This window comes from Aptenodytes patagonicus, chromosome 2 (genome assembly GCF_965638725.1).
Source record: "Aptenodytes patagonicus chromosome 2, bAptPat1.pri.cur, whole genome shotgun sequence".
Lineage (NCBI taxonomy): Eukaryota > Metazoa > Chordata > Aves > Sphenisciformes > Spheniscidae > Aptenodytes > Aptenodytes patagonicus.
In genome coordinates, this window is record NC_134950.1 from 97192130 (window position 1) to 97212187 (window position 20058).

The window sequence follows — 20058 nt, forward strand, 5'->3', positions numbered from 1 at the left end:
CAGACGGGGAAACAGTGCAGGCATTTGCCTGTGTATAGCAGAGCTCCTGAGCTCGTCTACAAAGTCGTATTTGGTTTCCACTAGGAGATCTATCCCAGCCATCCTGCTTTCACTGAAAGCAGGGAGACTTGTATCCTGAAAGTCCAGTGTTGTTCCACTTTCCCAGGCTGGCTGCTTGTGCTTAGACCAAAATCTGTGCAAGGCAAGGCCCAGATTCCTGGATATCTGCAGAGCAGCTACCACAGGGCTTCTGCAAAGATGAAAGACTGCTTTGAGTCAGCACTTCAAAAGCCACGAGCACCGGCAACGCTGTTCCAAGAGGATGGCATGGGCAGAAGAAAGGGGAGGTAAAGAACAAGCCCAGTGTCCAGGTAAATCGTTCTAGTCCAGACCACAGCTCCATTTAACCCGGTAACCTGTTCCCAGCAGTGTGGACAAGCAGGCATGCAGAGAAGAATAAGAGCAGGGCAAGAATGTATGGTATTTCTCCCACATATTTTCCCAGCTTCCAATTATTTTCATCTCAGGAGAGGTCCTGAGCCTTATTTGGTTTATTTAGTGATCCCCAGTGGGTCTCCCTTTGAAGCATTTGCCCTATCATTTGATTTGCTTTGTTCATTGTTATTGAGCATTAAGCTGACATTTTAAATGAAGGACCATGATGATGTTGTTCCTAAAAAAAAAATCTGGAAGTTATGTTCTCACAGTCCTGATCTGAAGTACTTTGCATTTTGTAATAAATTGCTATATCCTATTTCCACTGTCTTTGTAGACCTTAGCGGGAAGGGACTTTTACTTTACGTGATTCTAGTTTAAATGTATTGCAACAATCCTAGACATTGTCTCTCCTTACTATTCCCTTTGCAATTGCGCTTGCTTTCGTCAACTATCAGCTGGGTACAACCAAAGTCCAGTCAAACCAGACAGATCTGTAACCCAAATCTCTTTACGTGACTTGTAACATGTTCCATGCCTAAGGACAGTTGCCTGGATTCTCACCCTGGCCCTGGACATATAATTTACCATTATGATAGTATCCAAAACCATGAAGCAGGCCTGAGCCTCATTATTTAAAGCAAGGTCTCTTGGATTGCACTGAATTGGCTTTTAAATTTAATACATCATGGTTGAAATCTTGGCCCCCTCTTTAATCTATGGGATTACTTTTATTACCTTTGTTCAGGTCAGGATTTTGCCTGAGGAACAGCTCTACTGTTTATCATTATTTCATAATTATCTTGTTAGGTGCTCTCCTGTTTGCTAAACTACATAGGCTTTCCTGTCTTCAACTTTGCTCAGTGGCAGAGCAAAAGTTACTCGCAGCCTTTAGAGCAAGAAAGGCTGAGATGGCCAAAGTGATCTTTTATCCAACTCTGTCATGCTACAGAGCCAATTTCTTCTAGTCTCCAGCTCAGAGAAGACTATTGCAGACATTTTCTTTAAGGTTGAATTTAGCTTGTAGCTTTTTTCCAGTTGGTGTTCTGTCCAGGAAAGACCTTTTTGGCAACTGCAGTTTGAAATTCTATTCCAATCCTGGATCTTAAACTGAATTGGAGAAGTTTACTGGAGATGCAGCAACCCTCCCTCCTTTCCTTACTGATCATTCCCTGCCATCTGCAACAGCCACTAATTTTTACATAAAGTACAGCTTTAGAAAAACCTAGTGTGAATAACAAGTGCACAGTGACACTAGCGGGCAGTTAAATAACCAGGAAGAGGGAAGAAAAAAAAAAGTAAGTCTAGGTTTGCCTGATTGGGTATACTATTAAATAGTACATTCCTAAGAACCATTGACCAAAATGAACATAAATACAGTATTTAGCATAGTCAAGCAGAAAGGATTCATTCCTAAAAGTTTCAAGGCTTGCTTATTTGGTGTCAGCTTCAGACACACCTCCTGCCCTCTAGAAGACAGATTTGTTACTACGAACAACATAGAAACCGAACTGTCCACCTTGCAAAATTTGGTTTGACTTTGTGTAATTAAGATGGGGCAATTTGGATTGCAATGTTTTGCAGCCAGAAGGGCTAAATAAGCCTGTATGAAGTCTTGACCCAAATGCTTTGACTTCAAGAGAAGAAACTGGCAGCAAGAGAAAAACTAAACAGTTTTCTGCATTGTTCCAGGAGGCACCGAGGCAGGGCTATGCCACGCAGGGAGTAGGTGTGATTAGCTCATTTGTCATTAGTTTAAACTAACATGAAACAGAAAGCAGAAGTCTAAGCACACGGAAATAGCACCCTCTAATTCTGATTAGCCTCTTGTTTATACCACATTGTGGTAAGCTAAGGCTGCATTGGCTCACTTAAATCTTCTGCAGGCACGAATGTAGTAACTCCTGTCTCCCTTGGAGAAAGGAAGGAACACCTCCCTCCACAGAGAGTTAGCAAGAGACAGAAGTAATCCTGCAAACTACCACCACCACCATGAAGACATCAAATGTTCTTGTTCTCATCTTAGTCCTGCTTCACATCAATGTCAGCACAGAATGGCCTACGCACACAGTCTGCAAAGAGGACAACTTGGAAATACATTACAAAAGCTGTGGTGAGATTTTTAAAATTTCCATTTTCCTTTTAGCTGGGCAACAAAGGTGTTCTTATGCAGTGAGAGAAGCTTATAAGCCAGGCAATGAATGGAAGGGTTACACTCCCAAGCCAGCACTGGGGTTTGCAGCTAGAATATTTTGTCTTTCAAATACAGCTGGTTTTGTTGACACACACACACCCCTAACTGTATTTAGATAGAAGATAATAAAGAGGAAATAATGTAACCTAATTCAGAATAATAAACAGCTGTCAAAAATCCAGTTCAGCAACTGGAGATTACTAGGATTTTTATCTTGAAGGTAAGTTTAAAAAAAAAAAAAGGAAGACCCTAGACCTTTATCTTTTTTACCCCTGGGTTGACACAGACTCTTCAATGCACTGATCTGTTTTCCTAACGTGTGGCAAGGCTGTGGGGATGTGCTTTCTGTCCTCCCACTCGGAATGACAAGGGACCCAGCGTGACAGTGGGAAGGATTCACGTTCTCCACCATTGCCACTGTGCTTAGCGAGACTTCAGCAGCAGCACCTAACAGAGGCATTTCCCAGGGACCACAGGGTTTTGTTTGTTCTTTAAACCTATAGAGAAGAAAAGGAGCAAGCGGCACTGGAATGACTGAAAATGAATTCACTGAATGGTGCCTGCTTTCCACCTCTTGCTTTGCTGGCCTTGTGCCTCTCCTATTGTGCTGATCTGCTTTACAACTGGGACAAAGGGAATTAGATTCACAGACGCCTCATTCATTTTCCGCACGTGATGTGAAAAGCGATTCATGGCAAATGAGCACCCTAGAGTTTGTTTTTCCAATTCATCCTGATACAAAGGGTTTCCCGGGGGGCTTTTTCTCCCCTGTAGCTTTCATGCAGTTTTGCACACCCATTAAAACAAAGCCAGTGAGGGACAAGAGAAGTAAATAAATATTTGTAATGCTATTCTTTACTGGCCTGCTCCCAGGAGACTAAAGTCAGGCTTCACGTATTATAAACAGGTATACTGCATTAGAAAAATATTTAATTAGATATTGAATACAAGCTTTGGTATTACCTTTATTTTAGTAAGAATTCATTGTATAAGTTAATTCTGTTCCTTCAACAGGTTTCGGTTAGCATGAGATGCCTTGACACAGAGGCACAGGCTACAGTTTGAGTCAATTCAAATGATGATGAAATTTGTCTGCTGGGCACATGTCAGTCAGACACTGCTTTTTACTCTGCACACACCACTGGCCTAGCTAACAAAATGCATTTGTTTAGAGCTTACGTGTCACTTATTTTGGTTTGCCACACACAGAAAGGTAAGAGGTACATTCATTTAGGAGGAATTCACAGCTTGAGAAGCACAAGCCAGAGATCATACAGGTCAGGTCCCAACACAGAGTGGTTTTCTGTTCTCCCAGGCACAGCTATGGGAGATAAGATTACACAGATGTGGAAACAATGCAAGAGTTAAATCAGATTCCTTGTTTGAAGCCTGATTCCTCACTCCCTTACAGCTCTGGCAGATTCAGTTGTGGCAACACTCACAGCTACTATCACAATGTTCTGCCCTGCCTTTTTCCAGAGGCTAACACACTTGTAGCATCAGACCAGGATGCACCATCTGCATCTCTGCTGACCCAGCTCATAGTCTGGTAGCTTGCATAAAGCAGAAAAATATAAGGTGTTTTGGGCTGAGCCCAAAAACCTACAGGTGGGGAGGATAAAGCCAAATACACTAGTCTACATTCCTTTCAGAGAAGGCACTGCTCTTACTGAGCTCGCTGGCAAGCTCACAACAGTGCCAAAGGTACTGATCACCCTTTCAGGAGAGGGGGAGCTTTGTCCCCACTTCATTTCACTGTAAACCACAACTAGATAGGCAGAACATAGCTCCGTTCTTTAGCTGTGTCCTGCCAATTGTCCTCACCCAGGAGGGAACAGACATGATAGTGTCTAGGTTTGACAAGACCCTTTCCCAGCAAACCTTTTCATGACAACTTTGTAATGTCAGCAAGCACAGAACCAATGCTAGGCAACTGCCCATACTCTTCAGCTATTTCAGGGGAAGACTGCCCCACATGTCCCTCCAGGCTGAGAAATCCCCATGGTATTTCCTGCTCCACTGAAGATCCCAGAGGACGACACATTTTTGGGATACAATGGCCACAGTGAGGTATCTAGTATGAAATCTTGGGTAAAGGATTCCCTGTTGGCTTCAAGAGGATCAGGATTTCACCTCTATTGTTGTTCTATAAATTCTAGGATGTTATCAGTGAATCAGGGTTGAATCAAGTAAAATTTAAGGAAGTTGAGAGAATTTTAGCCAAGTGTTCACAACTTTATTTCTGGAGCTGAATGCCCTCTATCAACAGATTAATAGAGTTCAGTCTGAGCATTTAAAAAGGAGCTAACTGTTCATTTTCACCTTGCAGTTTATCAGATCCTCTCCTATAATGCAGTAAAAATCTGACTAAAGCCAAAAATATGAGCTAATACAACTGTGATAAATGTAGCAGAGAAGCTTAGGCAGATAACTGAAGACAGACAGAGAAAGCGTAGCAATCTCCTGTACCCAGGAGCAAGTCCCAATTCCCTGTCGCAAGCACTTGCTCTAGCTGCATCCTGCCCCTGTAATGCGTAAGATACAGGCATGCATCAAGCCGCAACCTCACTCCGTGCTCTGGATCCTTTAAAAGGATTCCCATTCCCACCCAGCCACATCAGACTAAATGTTCAGTAACCAGGACCCCCAGGGATGCATCGAAAGAAAGGAATGGACAAGACCCCATTGATCAATATCATGCACTTGTAAAAGAGTCATTTAAAAGAAATCGGACAAAAATTCTCAGCAGCAAGTCCATAGCGAGAAACTCAGGCTGAGAGACAGGTGGTCTAAAAGTAAAGTAAATAGACAGTATGCTGCCTCCTCTATATAACCACAGGCGACATAACACTGAGACAGTCTATAAATAGCAAGACATTTCCCATCAGTGCCACTCTTCCTCCCAGGAAGAAGTGACAAAAACGAAGGAAGATCTCAAATGACCACAAATCACTTCAGAAACCTGGGCAGGGATCCTAAGATAAAAGCAGCACAGGTTAACATCTCTGACTGAGAAAAGAGAACCATAATTGGCAAGTCTATGCAGAGACATGAAAAGAACTTGCTGCACAAATGGCTGATTCTTATCCCTTTTAATTTCACAGTGATTTTTACAGTAATAATGCTTTTGATCTTTCCAGCTACATTTTAAAAGGCAATTGTCTGGGAAGGGAAAGGCAGGAAGGCAATGGTAGCGAAGTGCCCCGAGCAGATTCCAGTGCTATTTGAGTGTCAGTCACCCACCTCAAAGTGCAAAGTGCAATGCAGTAAGAGACTACAAAATATAACTCTTCAACACGTCTACCAGCACCTGCTTCCAGACCATTCACGTAAGCCTAATTGTCTTAATTAGCCATGAAAACATTCTTGCAACGTAGTGCTCAAATGGGGCCCTCTTCATAGGGTAAAGCAGGTGATTGCTGCTGCAGATGCATGAAAAACATTTCCCAACTATTTTTACAGCTCTTTCTTGAAATGTTTGTTGGACCTACATCAACAAATCAGTATTTCAGAATGCCTAGTTTTGTTTTGACCAGCAAACCCAGACCTGTATGCTCGGTGATTAATAAAGCTCTACATTTAGATTAGGACCTGGGAGATGTCAGAGCTGCCTGCTGCCTGAAACTGTAGATTTCTTGACAGTGCAGAAAAGGTTATTGGTAAGGCAGAAGGTTCTTAGAAAGGGTCTGGAGATCATCAACCATTAAGGATTTTGTTTTCTGTGCACAGGAGTAAATAATAGGGAATTTCAGGGAGATCTTCAGGGAGTCAAAGTAGTAGTATTTGAAGATGACATCTTGAGAGATATTCCCTAGGCTTTATAAAACACTGTCCAGACCACATGGGATTTTTTTTACTATCACAGACAAACACATTTCCCAATTCGTGTTTGACTTTGTTTGCTTTTTCTTCTTTTTTCATCTGAAGCAAGGTTAATAGCCATTAGCTGAAGTTTCAGGAGAAGGAACAATCAATCAGTATTCATTTCAAGCTCCAGAACCTAAACATGAAACTGGTTGCACCCTTCTTTACAAGTTTTATATCTGCATATCTACAGATTCAAACAATAAAACATTTAGGTATATGGGTAACCATTTGCTTTAATTAATGTCTTCTGCTAGACAAAGACGCAGGGCCCCATGGTCATCCAGAGAATTATTTTTACATGCCAATGCCTCTTCCTAAACAGAGCAAAGTAAGACTGAACTTATGTCCACTGAGATCCACGACTGCTTATATAGCCCTGTCACGGCTCAAGAAGAGTCATTTCTATAAAGCTCTTTCCTGTCCTACATTGCTACAGTAGGAGAGAGCAGCAGTGCCCACTTCAGGACAAGCTTGCACTGGATTCCATTTACAGATACAGAAACTCTCATTTGTATGGCTCAGATTTGGATCTCTTAAAATGGCCCCTTGAAGTCAACAGGGTTATTCTGGTGTAGAACCTGCTCTGTTCAGATAGCGCAGTATAGACACCCTCCTGTTAAACTCTGCTTTGAGGGAACTTCTCAATGCTTAAAAAAAAGAGAAAAAGTGGAGACTGATAGACTGGTTAGATTACAATTTTCTGATTATTTGTCTATCCATGCTGAATAGTTTCAGTCTTACTAGGGTCCTCCTCACACACTCAGCCCATCATATCCTTTCTCCTACATACTGAGAGATCAAATATACTATTTCTCTTAAAATCCTCTTTTTCCTTTTTTAAAAATAGACCTGTAACAGCCATCCCTGCTCAATCAACAATACCAACTTGTAAACAAACGTGGTAAATTGTCATCATTGTAGCACTAATTTTACAGCACATCACTTTGTTTTCTATGTCAACCAATGTTACTAGCCCTTTTTCCTCCCTGGCCACATACTTACATCCTTTAGTTAAAGGATATAAGTAATCTGATAGCTTCAGGTGGCAAAGAAAAGTCTGCAAAAAATTCTCACCTCATGCATCTTCAGGGCAAATGTTCTTCTAGACACTTGGTAAAAGAAGGTTCTTTTTCCATTATTCTTTGTTTTTTTGGCAGACAGGTTGAGCCAGATGCTTCTCTTGGACTTACTTATTTCCCTCAAGCAGTCTCCAGCAATTGCTTCTGCTTCTAAATTATTTAAAGCCACACGACACCAACTCCCCTCTGATCTTTTGTTGCATAGATCACTAATGGGCAAACAATCAAAGAACTTGAGAATTTCACTCGAAAACATTTTGTTTGTTTGTTTCCTCTGTCCAAGCTATCTTAGTGTCATAGCCATGCTGCTATACTCATCTGGGTATAGCTTACTTATTCCAGGAGGAAGGCCAGATGTTGACATGCATATTTCTGGCACCAGATCCTAACAAACGGAAGCTATCATCAGAATCAAGGTAGAATAGATATGAGTGCACATACAAATCTTTTAAAGTTTTGGTCTCTCCATGAATTAAAACTACCTTATCTGTTTCATTCTCCACTTCAGAGAGGATTAAAACTTCCTTTTCCTATGTGACCTCTTAAGGTGGTTCTGATTTTTACCTCTTCTTTCAGAGAGGGGAGAGTATTTAGTAAGTTTTAAAATGTAAATGGTAAGGAGGAGCAGGAGACAGTTTCATACCTCAAAGGTACTGTGGCAAAAACATTAGGTTCAGCATCTAGACTTTGAACCATTTAGCAAAGTCAATATTAATGCTTTCACTGAGACTAGTAGTGGAGAGACTTAACCTCAGCTGAACTTTTCCCATCATGCTCTAAGTTTTCCCATCTAATTCAGTTCTCAGAGGTTTGCTCACAGCGTCCATTTCTTCACCCAATCAATGAAGGTCCTGCATCATGGACTGCAAAAGAGGGTTGCTTACATGTGACAGCCCCTCCTGCTTATCTCCAGCTGCTAAATCTAAACTAGTAGACACATTTTCCACCTATTGACTTTTGCCATGTCTTCGGTTGTTGTAGCCACTGAGTCACTAAGGAATCGCAAGCAGGAGGGTAACAGCCCACAAGGCAAGCCATAGGAAAAGGTATTCTCCCCTTTGGAAACAAATAGGAGAGACATACCTAGAAAACTGTACATTGTATTACAGTCGGGAAGTACTGTGGGCAAGGCAGAACTGTCATTTGCTACTGCACACTAAATTTGAGTCTCTATAGAGGGAGCAGTCTAATATACTAAACAGGTGAGTCACAGCTATGTTAACAGTTTGATGAAAATTTGAGATTAGCTTCCTGTATTACTGTTGTGGTTTAACCCGGCAGGCAGCTAAATACCACACAGCCATTCACTCACTCCCCCCCCGCAGTGGGGTGAGGGAAAGAAGGGCAGCGGGACTAAAATTCATGGGTTGAGATAAGAACAGTTTAATAATTGAAATAAAGGAAAATAATAATAATAAAAAAATTAAAGGATATACAAAGCAAGCGATGCACAATGCGATTGCTCACCACCCGCCAACCGATGCCCAGCCAGTTCCCGAGCAGCAGTCACTGCCCCCTGGCCAACTCCCCCCAGTTTATATACTGAGCATGACGTCACATGGTATGGAACGTCCCTTTGGCCAGTTTGGGTCAGCTGTCCTGGCTGTGCCCCCTCCCAGCTTCTCGCTGGCAGGGCATGGGAAGCTGAAAAGTCCTTGACCAGTGTAAGCACTGCTCAGCAACAACTAAAACATCGGTGTGTTATCAACATTGTTCTCCTCCTAAATCCAAAACACAGCACTGTACCAGCTACTAGGAAGAAAATTAACTCTATCCCAGCCGAAACCAGAACAATTACATAAAGCAGACATTATCAAAAGGCACATTCATTGCATCATGTCAGGTGCAAGAACAAACCACAGTTGCTCATAAGTGCTCCAGTGCAAAGCTTTCTGTGTAAGCATATGAAGCATTGCTAGGCTTTCTTGACATTGCCACACCATCTCATCTAGAGCTGTCATCAAGGCCTCAAAATAGCTTTGGACCCTACAATGCTTACAGTTTACCAAAGAAAATAGAGGCAGGAGATCAGGTTCTCGCAGAAATTTAACATCCATCAACAAAAATATCCAGAATAATCTAAGAAAAATTAACACACCTCAGAAAAATACAAAAAGGATTTCAGCATTATTGTGTGTTGGTGTCACTGCACCAACTTCAAGGAGGCTTATGGCAACCTAAATCTAGGGAGAAACAGTGGCCATCAGGGACAAGATGCCTAAATACCCTTTACAGAACCACCACATACCGAATCCAAAACCTCTGATCTGTCCCAGATGCTGCTTTTAGACTCAGGAGAGCTTCCAGTTGCCAAAAGCTAGGATCTTTAAAGCTACCACAAATTAATTCAATGCAGCAGTTTCCTCTTCACCTGAAGATGGATAGCTCCTGTCAAATGATCCAGCAGTGATCGGGCAGGCAGGAACCCAGCTAGTTTCCTCAGCAGAGGGAGCATGCCATTCCAATTATAGCTTACTGCCATGCCTCTGCAGTGGATTTCAACCCATCCTGGGAAAATGGGAACATTTAGTCCATTTATATGCTGCTGATTACCGTTCTGTATAATCAGCGGTAAAGCCTGCTATCCCAGAGCATGGCATGTGTCTAACAGCAGGGCAGTTTCTAGAAATGTTTGGTTCTATTTCTGACACAAGTCTGCAAGTCTGTTGTGAATCCCCAGTCATACTGGCAAGCACTGATGTCCGAAGATCTCCGTCTCAAGTAGAGCAGTATAAAGAACAATAAAAAAACCACATGAAGAGAGAAGAGACAGATCCGATTAGGAATACAGGCAGTTACTGTATGCATCTTACTCATGCAGCGCATGGTGTTTTCTTACCAACAGAACAGAAGAACAAAGACTTTCTCCCTCTAATACATTCCCTGCTGAGCCCAAATTAATGCAGCATTTTCTTGTTACACTGCTGTAGCTGAAGCTCTCAAGCTAACTAGGACAAATCAGGATTATCAAATACAAATACAGATCTGTATGTGCTGTCTCTCAAAGTCGGCATCCTTCAATTTTGTCTTCTCAAACAGGCTTAGACAAAGCTTTGTCATACCACACAAAGCACAGAAACCCCCCTTTCCAAATACCACTGCTGCAAAAGGGAGGAAAGTCTCCATGAACCTTCAGACACTGGGCCTCCCCTTGAGCCCTGGCAAACAGCTCTAACAAGCCTGCTGTTAAGAAAGGTGGTTTGGGCAGGAAAAGGCAGGGAGACTCAGGTCAAGTCTTTGGCAAGGCTGCTTTATGCATGCTGGTGACACCCCCAACCCCAAACACAGCCCTCCAGCTGCAGAGAGCCCCTCACACCTGCTGTCTTTACAGGGGCTTCCCTCCAGCTCATCACACCACACAGCTCCTCACCCAGGCCACCAGCAGCTCCATGGCCACAGGTGGCAGCTGATTGACCTCAGCTTGGTACTGGGAAACCTCTTCCTCTCTTCTCCATCTGCCACACTTCACAGGCTCACAGGCTGGGCCCTCCATCCCGCTTCTGTTCCTCACACCCCAAATGCTGCTACTATTGCAGTCAGTGCCCCAGCAACACATTTGGAGAAGCTACCAGCCTTCTGAGTTACTGTTTCTGAATATTTGCAAATTTGGACATCAGTTATACTCAGCAATGAGTTTTATTTGAAATAGTAAGAGACAAAATCTTCGTCCTTTATTTAAACACTGGAATCGCCTTGCTCCAAAACTAGGGCTGTAAACACAGACCAGTAATGCCTGTGCCTTAATCTAACCAAACTGTATATAATTGCTCTTTGCATTACCAGTGTTCAGTATTCTTTAGAGGAGTGGAAATGATTTAAATATTGCATAAACACTTTTTTTTTTTACACCATATTTTAAGTTTCTCTTGCTAGTGTTCTGGGGTTTTTTAGCTTATAGATTATACTGAGACCAAATCTTCAGGCTTACCTCTACAGCCATGTAAGTTTTATCATAAAGGAAGCAGTTATTCACTCCATCAGCCATCTCCAAGAGCTTCAGGTTTAAGCAGACCTCAGAGACCACACGTTGATAGCGCTATTTGCAAAGGGGAATTCCCACAGTCTGTACCCCCAGGATGCTGAGGATACATGAACTGTAATCTTCCCTATTATACTTCACCTCCACGTTGCCTAAGCAAGCCAGAAACGTACAGGAGATAAAACATGCCATGACTTCTGCGGAGGAGGCCATAGTGCCTGTCCAAACCAACTCAGAGCTGGTCATGCCTGAGGTGAGCATCTTGGGATGAAGCATCCTCACGATAAACTAGCCACAGCCAACATGAGTCTCACAATTTGTTCTGCTCCCCTCTGAACAGAGGGTCACTCTGCTTCTCCCAGCCATGTCTGGACACGCAGTGGCATGCAGGGAAGGCAGGACCAAAGGGAAGCTCATTAAACTGAAGGTGCTCAGGGAAATCTAGATGCACAACTGGAGAGCTACGAATTCAGCTGATGCTTCGTCCTTAGTATCTTATAAGTAGATTCTGGTGTCAGATATAACCTTGAGCATTAATGTCTATTTAAATTAATTAACCTGAAAGGGAAAATGTTGAGTGAATACATAAAGTCTGAGATCCCAAACAGTTCCCCATTCTTTCCCTCTCCTTTACTCACCTTGAATGTTATAAGGACTAATGATTTAATTTTATTAAGAGCTTTGAAGGTGAGGACTGTTGGGTAATTACTAAATATGTTTCTTCCTTGTGCTAATTTCCAGCTCCTTTAGCACCAGTCTGTCCTTGTATGACCCTAGCCAAGTGCAGCTGTCATTCCATTCAATTATGTGACCTATCTACTCCTAAAAAATGTTATTTTGAAACACCCAAATTTGGAGAGTCTTCTCACCACTGCAAGACTTACAGATGTGGACTCTTACAAGCAAAGCTTGCCTGCTTTCTGCTCCTATTCACTTGTACCGCTGGTTTTCATGCTCATATGGAAACAATGTGATTTTAGAGCAGATTCAGATGAGAGTAAAGCCAGTAGAGGATATTTAACAAGATGGGGGGAGGGAGAGAGAATAATAAAAGACAGAGGCTGTTATACAGCAGCTCAGCAAAATTCCTATAACAGGTGCTTCCCATCTGGCCATGCAGTTTCAGTAATGCCCAGTTAGTCATATAGCAGCTCAGGCTGCAAGGGACATAGCCATAGCAAGTTAACACATTATCATTCCCAGCTGTCTGCTTCATCTTCCTACTGGAGATCACCTCCCAGCGCACAGGAGGCTGAACAGACACAGGGGGTGTAAGGGCAGCCCCAGCTCACAGCAGCCCTGTGGCTTGTGCAAATGCCCTGTGGGGGTGGTTGCAGCAATGGAAGCAGAGCAACTGGCAGCACAGAAGCAAACCCATCTGGGCTGCCACATTGTGGCAGGATATTGCTGCCCAGGTGAAAAACCTGGTTGTAAAAGTCTGTCAAATAGATGCTCACGTACCTAAGAGTCGGGCCACTGAAGAACATCAAAACAACCAGCAGGTGGATCAGGCTGCTCAGACTGAAGCGGCTCAGGTGGATCTGGACTGGCAACATATGGGTGAACTATTCATAGCTGGGTGGGCCCATGACACCTCAGGTCACCAAGGAAGAGATGCAACATACAGATGGGCTCATGATCGAGGGGTGGACTTGACCATGGACAATATTGTGCAGGTTATCCATGAATGCGAAACATGCGCTGCAATCAAGCAAGCCAAGCGGTTAAAGCCTCTCTGGTATGGAGGACGATGGCTGAAATATAAATTCAGGGGAGGCCTGGCAGATCGATTATATCACACTCCCACAAACCTGCCAAGGCAAGCGCCACATGCTTACAATGGTGGAGGCAACCACCGGATGGCTGGAAACATATCCCGTGCCCCATGCCACTGCCCGGAACATTATCCTGGGCCTTGAAAAGCAAGTCCTGTGGCGACATGGCACCCCAGAAAGAATTGAGTCAGACAACGGGACTCATTTCCGAAACAACCTCATAGACACCTGGGCCAAAGAGCACGGCATTGAGTGGGTGTATCACATCCCCTGTCATGCACCAGCCTCCGGGAAAATTGAACGATACAATGGACTGTTAAAGACTACGCTGAGAGCAATGGGTGGCGGGACATCCAAACATTGGGACACACATTTAGCAAAGGTCACCTGGTTAGTCAACACTAGGGGATCTGCCAATCGAGCTGGCCCTGCCCAGTCAGAACTTCTACATACTGTAGATGGGAATAAAGTCCCTGTAGTGCACATAAGAAATATGTTGGGGAAAACAGTTTGGGTTATTCCTGCCTCGGGCAGAGGCAAACCCATCCGTGGGATTGCTTTTGCTCAAGGACCTGGGTGCACTTGGTGGGTGATGTGGAAGGATGGGGAAGTCCAATGTGTACCTCAAGGGGATTTGATTTTGGGTGAGAATAGCCAATGATCTGAATTATATGATGTTAAGTACTACATAATACTATATGCCATACTAATGATATTACAGTAAGAATCACCCAGATTAATGAAGAATAACTTCAATGAAACCAAGCAAAGTAGTACTGCAGTACTACTGCAGTAACTGGGGCATGAAAGTGTGTTCCCATCTGTTGTCCCTGTTACTGGGGTAATAATCTCCATCAAAGGTACAAGGCCTGCAGCCAGGAGGGTCACATAGATACATCACTGTAAATATATCTGAGCTAATTTACCTATGAACCTTCTGCCAAGAACAAGAGCAGGAAAAGAAACTCTAGGAAGAAAAGGTGAGGAACTCATCTGAGCTTTTAGGCTGTACTATGCACATCTGCTCAGTCTTCTAGAAAAACCCAGCCAAATTCATGGCTGTGAGTACCTCGCAATAGCAAGCCAGGCTGAAATCTTGCACTATGGTGCCACTACAGGTCATATGCAAGGAAAACCACATACCAAGCCAATATAGCAATAAATCTCCACTAGGATACTTGGGTAAGGGTGAAGTGGGAGGTGGGATGCATGAGGTCAGCTGGCACTATGCCACGCAAGATGCGATCAGTGGCAAGATTCCAGGTACGTCCCAAATTTACCCCTCTCAAAGCAGGATTGTACTACAGAAGCCAGTCTTCAGCGAGAGCTATACATTCAGTGCTAGATACAGTTGAGAGCTCAGCATTAGCCACAGCATCAAGTTCAAATAACAAGTCTAAGAGATCTTACAGTGCATTGATTTTTTTTTTACAAAAGCCAAAGATTTGCCACTTTCTCAGAGCAGTTGCCTGAAAGATTTAGAACTGTCGAGAGAAACTTCAGTCAAAATCCTGCTCCCAGGCACCTTCATGCTAGCTGCAAATACGTTGCAGCCCAAGCCCTTCTCACATAGATAGAGAGACACAAAAAATGACCTTTTCCCCCCCCCAATGAGCAGATTTTCACTGATAAACCTCAGTATGTTTGCAAAATTTCCAGCAACGTTTTAAGTGTTGGTAATGTATCAAAGCTGAACTGGAAAAGCAAAACTCTGCAACCAGTTGAAGAGTTTTGAGCTTTAATTACAGAAGAGGGAGCAGATTGAAGGGAGTGGGTGGAGGGAAGTCTGGGAACATACAGTACTGTGCACTATGAAATGTTGCAGGGAAGTGGAAGGCTGAAGGGCAGCCCCACGTATTTTAGAGATTTAACGGTAAATGTTATTGCTCTGCACATGTGAAAGACATAACATGTATTTTTTTCAGTCTAACCAGCTCACTTCAGATTGAGGCAAACAAGGAAGAATAAGTATTATACCTCCGTAAGAGACACAGTGACTCACAGTTGTGCATCTGAGACGAAACACAAAAATGGCAATTGCCTCGAGTTGCCTTTGCCACACAAGGGACTCCTCAACATTTAAAGAGGGGTATGGCACACTACCTTAGTTCATAGTGTACAGCTGAATTTACAGACATCTTCACTTATCAAATGGTTAAAAATCACTATTTCTTTTAATTTCCTTTTAGCAGCAACCTTTCTGCCTACGTGTTTTGGAATCCAGACTCCCTGGCACCATAGCTGTAGCAACACAGCCATTCTTCCAATTGATTTCAGCAGGAGGCTCCCACATACACCACAATATCTAAGATGTTGGATTGCAAAGTCATAGCCTGAATTTCCACAGGGAGATGGGTCAGAAAATTAATTGGTGTTTCTTTTGCCGGTGGAAAAGTTTACATTTCTCAGCAACAGAGTAACAACACAAAATCCAAGTGCTCTAATTCACAAATTTTGCTGGAATTTCTCATGCGAGTGCTTCCACGCTCTCTTCCTCTCTGGGGACCAGACAACACTTCTCTGGATACACCAGAGTCCTATGCTGCATCACTAGCGGTGCAATAGAAGACACCCATGGCTACAATGCACCATGAAATATGTCATCTGGCAAAAGAGCTCAACCCATAGAAAGAAAAAAAAAAAAAGACAGGCACGAGACATCCAAACTAAAACAACCCTGAGGTCATGTTCATTATAAGAAACCCCTGCTTTCCAGAGAAGCTTGGTTTCATAAACATCCCCTTTCCATCCAAACAGTTATTGATGATAAATTTTGAACTAAAAATTCAGCTTCTAGCCCTAATACCATGATTTAATTTGTTGACTAAAGCACAGCCTAGTCTCTTTGAAAAGAGAAGAGCATCGTATGCGTTGCAGTGCCATTTTTGACCATAGCTCCCTCTGGAAATTACAGAGCTGACAATTTTAGTAATTTGACAACCAGCACTCTTTGCAGGCATCAATGCCCAAGTTGCTCTGAACCTGAGCAGTTGCTTCCTGAACCTTATCATTACACCACACACAAAACAGAAACGAGAGGGGCTCTTGCAGAAGTCCAGAGGAAAGCGGAAACAAAGCCCTGAGAGGTGGTAGAGACCAGAGGGGAAGCAGGCGTAACAGTCCTGGAGAAAAGAGAAGTTTGACACGTTTTCTGGCTGAAGCAGGAAACTGCTCTCCTACCCGATTGCAACAGCTTCTGAAGCTGCAATAACAAAGCGAGAACTGACAGGAATATCGAAAGGGAGGAAACACAACCCTCTGACTCTTGTCACGCTTGAACCGATAAACAAGTCTAGGCACCAGCTTTTTATCCCAAGCAGATCATGCAACTGCGGAGACTGCTTTAGCGGTGTGGAGGACAAAATCCAGCACAGGGACACAGGGCTGTGGGAAACACCAGTGACTTTTATCTCCCTCCTTTAAACAGTTATTTTACTTTACCAGAACTTAGGACTCGGGAGCTCCTTTTGGACCACACTGACAATCCGTGTGCTTACAGAGCCTGGCTTAGTTAGAGCCCCCAGCTCCTCCCAGCACTTTCATTCATTTCATGCTCCCCTCTAAGCAGTCAGGCTTTTGTCACCCAGGCTTGCTCCCTGCCAGCTGCTACAGCTGTGGGGCACTACTGCAAAAATAGGGTCAGACTGTGGAGATGCTAACTCAGCCTCACAGAGGACACTCATGACTCAAGTTTCACCACAGCATCAAAGGAAAGTTCTCCCAACCCGTTATTTTCAATTCAGTGAGAAGATTACCTCAAGCAACAATAACTTCGAAACAGAATTCAATTCCCAAGCCTATATTTTGTTACCACCAGCTCTTTGTAAACCAGGGAGCCTACAGGTGCTTCTGCACATGCACACAGTCACTTCTCTGGTTTCCACAGAGAAGGAAGTTGGATGCACAGGCCGGCTAGAAACCCACCATGAGGGATAAACCCATGCCTAAAGCAAGCCTTGAGGCTCAAGATGGTATGCTGCCAAACTGGTCAAGTCTTCCACATCCAGCCACGGCTCTGGAAAACTCTTGCACATGCTGTTGGTTGCAGCAGCTGAGCTGTCAGTTGTTGCTGCCGGCTGTCACCAGTGTGATATGTTGGCAAGCCTTCAGGCATAGCACAGAGTCTCATGGATGCTAGCAAGGAAGAAGGTGGAAGTGCAGGGAAAGCAGTTATGTTTGTACAAGAGTTTTGGAGCTTGATGCAGAGAAAGGGGTACTGCAGGAACTGGTAAGATCCATGTTCATGTCAGTCATCAGCTGTAGGGCTCCCTTTGACCCCAGCTCTGCTAAAGTCTCACAGAAAGGGAGAAATGTAGGTTATTTCCTGGGTTAGAAATATCACATGATGGTGGACCTAGCGTGAAATACTTCAGAATCTCAGTTACACAATATTATTTTCATTTTTGAACTTTTCATCCCACTTCAGACAGCCTCACCAAGCTGTCTTGTGATACAAATGAATTAAAAAACATCATTATAACCAATTGCTCATCAGTGCTGAGGAAGGAATGGCGATGCGCAGAGCCTGGGAAGAGCAGCTGTGCTAAAACTTCACCATTGAATGAGTATTGACTACCCACCACTGTGGGGAACTTGCTTTCCCTGAACTTGGCTTGTTTTCCCACACAGTAGGTTTTAGGCCACATATAGGCTATCATCTGAATGTGCTTCAGATTGAAGCGGCAAGAAGGACAGAAGTAGCTATTAAACACAGGGTATAGGAGCTTTGAGCACATCTTGGAGAATTTCTAAGGAATATGTAATCTGTTTTTTATAACACTTCTGTATTTTATTGTTTTCTTCTATACAGTATCATTAAAAATACAACTTGTTACCCACTGCTTTCTGTCTCCACACAGATCCCCAGCAAGATTTTGCTTTCAGCATTGACCGTTGTTCTGATATCACAACCCACACCTTTAACATCAGAGCTGCAATGGTCCTAAGTAAGTGAATTGCTATTTTCTCATGACATAAATAGGTAATTCATGTGCGAGTGCTGGTATTAAGAAGTAAGCAAGGGTGACAACCTCCTATAAAATATGGATGGGCTTCATTTCTGAGAAATTTCAAAACCTGTGTGGGGCTACAGAAATGTCAGTTCTGTTATCAGCTCTGCCTCAGACTACGTGCGTCACCCTAAGCAGGTCATATCAGCCCTCAGCCCCTATTCCTCTCCTACCCTTCATCTGTACATATGGATAGCCAACATGGGGGCCGCTCTAGAGCTTGTCTTCACAGCTAAGTCTTCTGCAGAAAGTCTCGTTGAATGAGACAGCTACAGCACCCACACTCTTGTGTCAGCACCAGCAGTGCTTACCAAGTCACCAAGGCTGACCCTTGCAGGCGGGAGACTGAACTAAGGGACTCTCACAGAGTAAGGTGAGGGCACCTCCCTGTCACGCAGAGCAGCATGCTGGAGAGTGCTGGGGATCCAGAGCACTGCAGAAGTGCTAGCCTGAGGCAAGTCATGCCATCAGCTCACCACCTGTGCTAGCTGAAATTATACCCTCCAGCACTTGACTGATCAGCAATAAAAGGTCAAAAGCAGAACTGCATTTGAGCTAACGGGCTGGATGCACAAGTTAATATTAGCCATAGCTTGACTTGTGATCCTTGCACAGGAAAGTCACCTTCTTGCAACCCTGTTGGCCCCAAGCTTACCTAGAACCTCTACTACCAGAGCATAAATATGAGAGCGCTGCTGTATGTTCCTGGTGCTGAAGATAAGTTTGTGTGCCAAGTGTCTTTTTAGCACTTGGGAATGCTTCCTTGCATGCAAAAGGTCTCCCTCCTGTGAGACATGCTGCCCTTTTGCCTGGGGAGCACCAGTTTTCAGGTGGCTGCAAAGTTAAACAAGCCTGCAAAATCACATTACAGGCATTTGCAAATACTTTTCCAATAACTCAGAGTACAGGACCTCCCTCTAAATCCAGTAGCCTCACTGGCTGTATCTATGTTAGCAAGCCAGGCACAAGCAGGAAACCTCCCAGCACTGCCAAGCTGCTATGCTGGTCCCTGGCACAAGTTTGGCTCAGGCCAGCTATCATTCTCCCAGGCAGCAGGTACAGGCCACAGGCTGCTCCTGGGGGCTCATTGGATATGGTTCCTCTGCTAGGGACAGTAGGAAAGAAAGTTTAGATGTACGGACGCAAGATTTACTATGCCAGTTGGCCTCAGAGAATGGTCATGGGCATAGTTTATTTAACAATAAAGATATATGCTATTATTTCCCGTAATATATCTTAAGAGACTTAGACACCTGTTCCTGAAGCATGGATTTCTATGTATCAGAAGTTCTCAGTGAAAAGAAAACATTCAATGGCTTAAACAGCAGGGGAAAAAAAACAGAATCTTTTTAAAAATAAAATAATAAACTTGTTTACCCTTGCACTTTCTGAGCTGTCCTTCTGCTTCGTGTGTAGGACACAGCATCAAGGAACTGCACGCGAAGGTTGACCTGATCATGAATGGGAAGACCATCTTAACCTACTCAGAGACGCTTTGTGAGCCGGGTTATTCTAAGCTTATTTTCTGTGGAAAGAAGAAAGGAGGTAATTTAGGTAGCACTCTAAGTGTTTGATGGCTACTGAATACTCCAAGCAGGATGCACCCACTGTGCTGTTGAACGCACTGATACATCGTAATGTTCTGTTCACTTCAACAGCATGTTAACAGGTGACAGAAACACAGTAGGACAGAGACATTTTAATTTCAGAGCCTGCTTTT

At 43.6% G+C, this 20058-nt stretch overlaps 1 protein-coding gene across 1 annotated transcript in view; it reads left to right on the forward strand.

Annotated features, from left to right (window-relative positions):
* The first annotated feature begins 2276 nt into the window (after positions 1 to 2276).
* The window catches only part of LY86 (lymphocyte antigen 86), a 31217-nt gene continuing 13435 nt past the window's right edge, over positions 2277 to 20058 (forward strand). Inside the window, exons 1-3 of the mRNA XM_076330493.1 lie at positions 2277 to 2548; positions 18189 to 18275; positions 19755 to 19883. Coding sequence (XP_076186608.1) covers positions 2428 to 2548; positions 18189 to 18275; positions 19755 to 19883 — 337 coding nt within the window. The 5' untranslated portion in view covers positions 2277 to 2427. The remainder of the gene's footprint in view (positions 2549 to 18188; positions 18276 to 19754; positions 19884 to 20058) is intronic.